The 9,770-nt window shown below is 40.4% G+C and overlaps 1 protein-coding gene across 1 annotated transcript; it reads left to right on the forward strand.

Annotated features, from left to right (window-relative positions):
- The first annotated feature begins 3,842 nt into the window (after positions 1-3,842).
- Positions 3,843-9,241, forward strand: LOC139476908 (receptor-interacting serine/threonine-protein kinase 4-like). The gene is made up of 3 exons (XM_071259472.1): positions 3,843-4,130; positions 6,586-6,670; positions 8,247-9,241. Exons 1-3 carry the CDS (start codon positions 3,843-3,845, stop codon positions 9,239-9,241), a joined length of 1,368 nt encoding a protein of 455 aa, XP_071115573.1.
- Positions 9,242-9,770: the final 529 nt, after the last annotated feature.

Below are 9,770 nucleotides of genomic sequence, written 5' to 3' on the forward strand. Positions count from 1 at the left end.
CTGTGACTGAAGCTGGTTAACAATGATACCGCCTCCGCGTAGAGCGGAATTTCTGGGATACGATCCCCGACCGAATCATGCCAAAGACGTAAAAAGGGGGTACTTGTTGTTACCCTTTTCGACGCTCGGCATTGACAGGATGAAATAAGCGCTGTACAGCTCGGAGTCACTATCTTTTAACTGAGTGGGGTATTCATGTTAAAGTTTAAGCACGGTACATCAGTGGGATAGGAAGATAAAACCGACATCAGTTTGAACGAGTACAAGAGCACACACACACGCACACATACACACACGCACACGCACACGCACACGCACTCACACACAAATACACATATACACACGCGCACACACACGCACAAATACACACACACGCACAAACACACGCACATATACACAAAGGCACGTACATACACACGCACACATATGTAGACAGAGGTTATTCTAGACGCGGTTTTAAAATTAATTTCACCTCACTTTCTACACTCAAGACAATCTTATTGATTACAAACTGGATTTGTTGTGAGAAGAGCGATTTTGGGTGATATATATTATCTAACCCTCCTGTTCGTTGATATCAAATATGTCAACAGTCACCCAAAGGTTTCTTTCATTAACTCGTGCTGTTATATTTCATATCAAAAGATGCTCATTGACTTTATGTCTCCTTCGTAAACAATCATGACTTCTGGTTGTATTGGTATGGAGCAGTTGACTGGCTTGTACTTTACATTCAGTGTCAATCATTGACAAAAATCGAAAATTCCCAGTAGCTGACAAATTTGTCTCCTCGACTGCGAACCAGAAGGTCACGGTCGAATGTAGAGCGAGTGTCACATCTACGTACCCTAGGTTGCTGTTTGATTGTATTGAGACGTGTGTGGGGTTTTATCTTGCTGCCAAATTCTCCCATCTCCCATCTCCAAAATCCACACCACCGAAATCTCCATCAACCTACACAATCATCACCCCAACTATTCTTTCACCTACTCCATCAACACAACAGTCTCATCACCTAAACCACCAGCAACCCAAAGTTTCCATCACCTAAACAACCATGATCCATTCTATCCTATCACCTACACAACCATCAGCCCAACAGTCACATCACCTGCATCACCATCAACCAAAGAATTTCATCAACAACATCACGACCCCAACAGTCACATCATCTACACAACCATCACGCCAAGATTCCTATCACCTACACCAACAGTTCCTCTCATTGCAGCAGTTTATGTGGAGGTTCGTGACTTTCATCGTTTAAATTAGCAAAAAGGTAAAAAAGAAGGCAAGAAAATATCACAGGCATAACAGTTAACTATTTAATAGTGCATCCGTTTATCAGCACACAGCTTCTAAAACATATCACATATCATTTATAACATACCACATGCTGCATAACACATAACAGAAATTACATATGAGTCACATAACATACCACATACCACATACCACATACCACATACCACATATAATATATGTCATATAACATTACACATATCGTATAACACATACAACATATACGAACATATCACATATCGCATATCGCATATCGCATGTCACATTTTTTCTATAACACATGGAATGGATTTCAGAAGGAGTCAATAACAAAACCATAATGCGGTACGGCATTTCGTTTGAACCCGGTGTAGACGTGCATAGGATATAATCTATCGCAAATCACATAATGCATATCAAATAGCACATAGCAAGTATGGGAAAACACCAGTCACATAACACATACCACACAACAACATCATAGAACACCTATTGAATAACATATATCATACTTCACACATCTTTTCAACAGAACGTGTATCTACACCCTGGTAAATGTGACAAGGTCCACATTTCACCCAATCATTTAAAGACTTCTTTATACTGTAAATACACCAATTCCAAAGTCACAGGATCATTAGCTACATTTATGTACGAGTTTTATACCTTACAAGAGCTTAGACTTTTCCCGGAATTTTATCCAGGGCGAGCTGAATGTAGTCAAGAATGGGTGGTTGTGTTTTGATCAGGTGACAACATTTTTAGCTATTAATGACTCTCGTTTGTGGCCTTTATGTACTTTCGAAATGGCATATGATTCCTTAAATAGACAAAATGTGATAATTTGGCAATAAAGGTAAAAATATTCAACGATATTGAGGCGTTAGATGAAAATTTCAGAGGCCGTGTGCTGATAAACGGATGCACTACTGAATAGTTAACTGTTATGCCTGTGAATTATTTTGTCTTCTTGTTGACCTTTTTGCTAATTTAAACGATGAACGTCATGAACCTCCACATAAGCTGCGGCAATGAGAAGAATGGTTGGGGTAGGTGATAGGAATCTTGGCGTGATGTTGGTGTAGATGATGTGACTGTATATCTGTTCTTATGTACGCGGTCTAAAATATTGGTTAAAGATTACAGAAATGTCACCTGATCGTATTCCTCGTAAATGTTATGAAATGCTGAAATACCGCGACAATGTTGGTTATATAACATGGGTCACTAAAATCAGACAACTTTTATTTCTTCATGGATTTGGATATGTTTGGATTTACCAATGTGTTGGAGATAAGACAGCGTTTCTTAGTGTATTTAAACAAGTTGCATCTGATATGTTTATCAAAGAACGGAGAGCTACATTGGAAAATAGTTCAAGATACGACCTTTATAAAACATTTAAATCCTGCTTATCTCCAGAACAGTTTAAAAAAATATGAGTTTTTGTCCTTTTTGCTCCACATTTATTGAAAACAAATACCACTTTATGCTTATCTGTCCATGTTATGAATCGCACAGAACAAAATATGTCCAAGGTTTACCCCAAAACATCAATAAACTTATTAAGCTCCTCCGTTTTGATGAAATATCTAACGAGCAACAAAAGAATACTATCCTATACATTAATTATGGTTTACGAATTCGCAACCGTCTTTGTACAAATGATGTTTAATTATTCTTGAGGTTATTTGCCTTTATTAATCAAATGCTTTAATTTCTTCTTGTTGTGTTGTGATGAGATATATTTAAAAAAAATTGAACACGTGCACATCTCTGTGCATATAAGTCTGCATGTTTATACTTGTACATATACAAAATTGTATATATATAATATTATTGTATGTATATGGGCCTATGGCCAGAATACAATAAATGATGATGATGATGATGATGATGATGATGACTGTTGGGGTCGTGATGTTGTGGATGGAATTTTGAGGTTGATGGTGATGTAGGTCATGTGACTGTTGGGTTCATGGTGGAGTAAGTGATAGGATAGAAGGGATGACGGTTGTTTAGGTGATGGAAACTTTGGGTTGATGGTGGTTTAGGTGATGAGACTGTTGTGTTGATGGTGGAGTAGGTGAAAGAATAGTTGGGGTGATGATTGTGTAGGTTGATGGAGATTTCAGTGGTGTGGATGTTGAGGATGGGATTTTTGGGATGATGGTAGTAAAGCACTAACTATATGAATGGAATTTCAAAAAGATATACTGTAACGCTTATTTGTTGTTTCCCATATCGAAGCATAACTGGAATATTGCTCGTACTTCGCTAAATCCCATTTACTCAATCATAGTGATAGACTGTAATGAACTGCAGCAACATTCATTTTACACCTTGCACCAAGTGACGGTATCTGAATCTCTATTGCTGGTGTCTGCAATTGTTTAAACATGTGCATCATATTGATCGCTTGAGAGTCATCGTCGTCATGTGTAAAATGTCACGTGATGTCCCGAAAACAACTGCTGCTGGTGATATCTTAACCGTTCAAGTGCAGTCTCTGGCAGTCGCCTTAGCGTGTGGATCCTGCACTCCCCTGTTAACAGTTCAAGATGATGACGCTGGTTTCAAGTAGCAGACTGCAGCTAGCTTTAGCAACAACTGTTTACATCATGTTGGTACATGTACTTTCCACATGCAGCACAAAGGAATGTAGACTTCAGATGACAGATAAAATGAAGGACAGATCTGTCATTTTCAGAAAAAATTACATCGAGTTGTGCCAACTTGAATGTATCAATGATATTTTTATTTTCGCATCATGTCGCCAACCCAATGATGAATTCCAGAAGATTGAGAAGACAGGCGGATCCAGTGTTCGTCCTGAAACTCATCCACATGTAAGTTTTATTTATGTCAAGTAGGATGTATATTGACGTGTATCAGTGTACCTAAATGTGTACATGCGTGTGTATATACAGTAAACTACGTTTGTAACGAACACGCTTATAACGAACTGACGGGTATAACGGACTTATTTTTACTCCCGGCCATTTGTTGTATATATGATGTATGTATGCTCATAACGAACTACGGTTATTACGAACTAAAATAAGTGGTCCCCTCGAGTTCGTTATAACCGTAGTCTACTGTATGTGTAGATGCATGTGTCTGTGAGCACTTGATGTGTGTCGATGTGTATAAATATGTGTAAGTGTGTGTTGGTGTGTGTAGATGTATATAGATGTGTGTAGATGTGTGTGCATATGTGTAGATATGTGTGTGTTTCGGTATGTAGAGTTGAGTGGATACGTGTCGTTGTGAGTGTAAGAAGATGTGTGTAGATATGTGTAGATGTGTGTGAGTGTATGTAGATGTGTGTAGATATGTGTAGATGTGTGTCAGTGTGTTTAGATATGTGCAGGAGGAAGCGTGTGGAGGTGTGTGCCAGTGTGTTTAGATATGTGCAGGAGTTAGCGTGTGGAGGTGTGTGTCAGTGTGTTTAGATATGTGCAGGAGGAAGCGTGTGGAGGTGTGTGTCAGTGTGTTTAGCTATGTGCAGAAGTTAACGTGTGGAGGTGTGTGCCAGTGTGTTTAGATATGTGCAGGAGTTAGCGTGTGGAGGTGTGTGTCAGTGTGTTTAGATATGTGCAGGAGGAAGTGTGTGGAGGTGTGTGTCAGTGTGTTTAGATATGTGCAGGAGTTAGTGTGTGGAGGTGTGTGTCAGTGTGTTTAGATATGTGCAGGAGGAAGCGTGTGGAGGTGTGTGTCAGTGTGTTTAGATATGTGCAGAAGTTAGTGTGTGGAGGTGTGTGTCAGTGTGTTTAGATATGTGCAGAAGTTAGTGTGTGGAGGTGTGTGTCAGTGTGTTTAGATGTGTGCAGGAGGAAGCGTGTGGAGGTGTGTGTCAGTGTGTTTAGATATGTGCAGGAGGAAGCGTGTGGAGGTGTGTGTCAGTGTGTTTAGATATGTGCAGAAGTTAGTGTGTGGAGGTGTGTGTCAGTGTGTTTAGATGTGTGCAGGAGGAAGCGTGTGGAGGTGTGTGTCAGTGTGTTTAGCTATGTGCAGGAGGAAGCGTGTGGAGGTGTGTGTCAGTGTGTTTAGATATGTGCAGGAGTTAGCGTGTGGAGGTGTGTACCAGTGTGTTTAGATATGTGCAGAAGTCAGTGTGTGGAGGTGTGTGTCAGTGTGTTTAGATATGTGCAGGAGGAAGCGTGTGGAGGTGTGTGTCAGTGTGTTTAGATATGTGCAGGAGGAAGAGTGTGGAGGTGTGTGTCAGTGTGTTTAGATATGTGCAGGAGGAAGCGTGTGGAGGTGTGTGTCAGTGTGTTTAGATATGTGCAGGAGTTAGCGTGTGGAGGTGTGTGTCAGTGTGTTTAGATATGTGCAGGAGGAAGCGTGTGGAGGTGTGTGTCAGTGTATGTACATGTGTACAGATGTGTAGATGTGTAAATGAGTATATGCGAAGCTGTGACACTCGCTCCACATTCGACAAGGATCTTCTGTTTCACCAAGAGTCAAAGAAGTCAATTTTGTTAGCTACTGGGAATTTTAGATTTTTGTCAGTGATTGACAGTGAATGTCAGTTCAAGTGTGACTGTGCTATACCAATACAATCAGAAGTCATGATTGTTTACGAAGGAGACATAAAGTCACCGGGCATCTTTTGATATGAAATATAACAGCACGAGTTGATGACAGAAAACCTCCAGGTGACTGTTGAAATATTTGGCAGAGTTAGATAATATATATATATATCTTCTCACAACAAATCCAGTTTGTAATCAATAATCTTAAGTGTAAAAAGTGAGGTGAAATGAGGTTTAAAACCGCGTCTAGGTTACCCTTGTCTAGACATGTGTGCATATGTGTGTATGTGTGTTTGTGTATATGTGCGTGTGTCTGTGCGTGTACCCCCTTTTATGTCTTTGGTATGATGCGGTCGGGGATCGATTCCCAGAAATTCCGCTCTACGCGGAGGCGGTATCATTGTTAACCAGCTTCAGTCACAGAGAAATTAGTAGGTTAGTCATCTGATTGTGACATCATGGTAACCGATGACAATGGCCTGGAAAGCACTGTGATGCAATTTCATATCAGAAAAGCCATAACTCTCGGGAAAGTCATTGTTGAAGGTCCACACTTTGCCTGAAAACAATGCCGGCTGGTGTGATAAGTAACACACGAAGAACTGACCGATGTTTCTAGAGGCATTACTTTGCAGTGCTTGTATAATGGCATTAGGACCATGTTACACCTTACATTAAACGTCATATATCAACATATATCGACCCCTACACTACATATTTATAGAAATCATAGAAATCATTTGGTTTTTTTTATTGCTGTCTAAAGGCCCCGGCTAAACCTTGTGGATCCGAGGTCTGCAGTCAGACTTCCGAATGTTTGGAGAAGGGATGTGGGAAGGGCTGTGCGCAAGGTGAGAAGTGTAGAACATAAAAGCAACAAAACACATTCCATATTCATAGGAAATCTGTGCCAAAAGCAGAGCGATTTCCTAATTCCGACTCAATCATGAGCATGTGTTAACGAAGCACTATCAAATGGTAATGGCACGAGGCGATCGCGAAAAGGTGAGCGCATTCTGCCTAACCGTCACAAACACATGCAAAGGCAAATCAATAATTATCCTGAAAAAACACATGGAACATATGGTACAAGTCCAAATAAGGAAATGCACCGTACATAAGTCTTGCCACTGATGCCATAAAACTTTGTGAAAGCTTTACTGAGGCCTTGAATATTGTAAACTTGAACAAACTTCTGGACAAGAGTCGTATGGCGCACTGTGAAATCTTGGTAGAATGAACATTTACAATAAGTGAATATTGAATTTGAATGGAATATTAACAAGTCAGTGCTGATTGAGTTAAACTGATTACAAAACTCTAAATTAATAGTGAACTGTCAAGGTTGACACCAATTGAGAAAATATTACGTTCATGCTATGTGCATGTAGTAAAATGATTATACATGTTGCATCAAAATTAAAGGGTTTGGGCAGAGATTTCTTTTGTCGCTTTTATTTATCATTGTATTGATTGAGTATTTAAATGTAAAGAAGTATGGAACACGGACGATATCAACTCTTCAGGTACAGAAACATCAATATGACATAATATTAATGGGCTATTGTCAGTAACTGTTAACTTGTTACATTTACTGCAAATTTGAAAAATCATTGCCTCGTGTGTCCTATTCGCGTTATAGAGGTCCTCTCTAGCAGGATGTTTAGCATAAATTGCGTGCAGGGTCAGCGCTCACATTTAATTTTCATATTTTGTGTAAACTTGACATTTTCAAAAGTTCCATGTAGCAGAGAGCAAGTTCATCATTAAAGGGATTTTGAACATGGTTGATGTTTTGTCATGACAATGAATGCCAGATAGATTCAGTTACAATACACCATTCTACAGAAAAAATAAATGTTAATGATAGAAGAAATCACAGCTTAATTAGCTCTGTCTGAATATTCTCACAAACTATTCCCTCCATTGTTCTTCCTTTTTTAGTACATACACTTGATAAGACAAACAAGTTTTGAATAATTTGACATACCCAACTTCTGATACTCCAAAATAGCCGAAGCCATCATTGCAACTGCTCGCGACTGATCTGTTTGTTTACTTAAACTGTGCCCTATAAGTGGACCATCCACACGTTTGCCATTATCAAAAAGCTGGCCCTTGGAGCTGTACATCGCGTTCTCGCACCACACAGGATAATACTACATGCACTTCAGAGAAGTTGCCATGTGGTGGGATGTTCAGTTATACATCTCGACTCTTTCGAAGTGCACACCAATTAATCAGTATCTATCCGATCTCCATCACCATTTCGTCCATTGACAATATGCGGAAATAAGGTGTTTATGTTTACAGTGTGATGACTAAACAAAGACACTCGCTTTCTCTCCCTTAGATAATGTCTTGCAACTTCAGCCCTTTAACTATAAAATGCCAAAGATACGTATAGACTAATACTTCATATTACAGCACCATCGTTCTGCGAACTCCACATCGCCTCTGAAACCGGGAACCTGTCAAAGGTGAAACTCATCTTGTCCCAGGGACGGCCGGACATTAAGTGCAAAGAGTGGATTGGTTGGACACCGGTGATGTTGGCAGCTGGTAATGGGCACCGAGAAGTGGTTGAGTTACTTGTTAGTAAAGGATCCAGCATGTCACTCGTAAATGAAAGAGGTGACAACATCCTTCACTGTGCCTGTTGGGGAGGAGAGGTTGAGATGGTGAAGTATATACTCTCACATGACATGGAGGACATCAACAGTAGAGGATGTAAGAAGATGACACCAGTGATGGCGGCAGCATTGCATGGAGATAAAGAAGTGGTAGAGTTACTCGTGAGTGAAGGAGCTGATGTGTCACTCGTATCTGAGAGGGGTGACAACATTCTTCATCTTGCCTGTCGAGGAGGACGTGTGGAGGTGGTGAAGTATCTCCTCTCACAAGACATGGTGCGCATAAACAGTAGAGGATGGAAGCAGAGGACACCGGTGATGGTGACAGCATTGCATGGACACAAAGAGGTGGTAGAGTTACTCGTCAGTGAAGGAGCTGATGTGTCACTTCTATCTCACAGTGGTGACAACATCCTTTGCTGTGCCTGTTTGGGAGGAGATGTGGAGGTGGTGAAATATATCCTCTCACAAGACATGGTGCGAATCAACAGTAGAGGATGGAAGAAGAGGACACCAGTGATGGTGGCAGCATTGCGTGGACATAAAGAAGTGGTAGAGTTACTCGTGAGTGAAGGAGCTGATGTGTCACTCGTGAATCAAAGGCGTGACAACATCCTTCATCTTGCCTGTCGGGGAGGACATGTGGAGGTGGTGAAATATATCCTCTCACAGGACAAGGTGGGCATCAACGCCAAAAACAAAAAAGGACAAACAGCAGCCAAGATAGCAATATCCCAGGATCGAGGAGACATGCTTGATCTTCTTGTGTCACATGGTGCTCTCATGTAATGTTTGAGCAGACATGTGTTGAATAAAGTTATGACGTTCGCGTTTTGAATACATTGATGTTGTTACAGACATTGAAGTGTAGTATAAATTGATGTTGTTACTGACATTGGCATGTGGAATAAAATCATGGCATTACGGATATTGACGTGTTTATTACATTGATGTTGTTACGGACATTGACGCGTTGAACGCTGTTACTCACATTGAAGTTTCAACCCTCAGCATAGCCAAAAGATACATTTAGTGTCGATTGTACGATTCAGACTATACCATGTGCATGTGTTTATGATCCACTATCAAATAGTAATGAGATCAGGCGTTCGCGAAAAGGTCAGCATATCCTGTCCCACCAGTGGCACCCGTCACAAACACATGCAAAGGCAAGTCAATACTTCACCTAAAAAAGCACGGAAACATATGGTACAAATCATAATAGGCGATTGCATTGGACATACTTTTTGTCACTTATGCGTCAAATTTGGAAATGTCCTCAAAACAATGTCCTGAAAACTTTACTGAGGCCTTGAAT

This window comes from Haliotis cracherodii, unplaced genomic scaffold, assembly GCF_022045235.1.
Source record: "Haliotis cracherodii isolate W230 unplaced genomic scaffold, xgHalCrac1.p SCAF_30, whole genome shotgun sequence".
Classification (NCBI taxonomy): Eukaryota; Metazoa; Mollusca; class Gastropoda; order Lepetellida; family Haliotidae; genus Haliotis; species Haliotis cracherodii.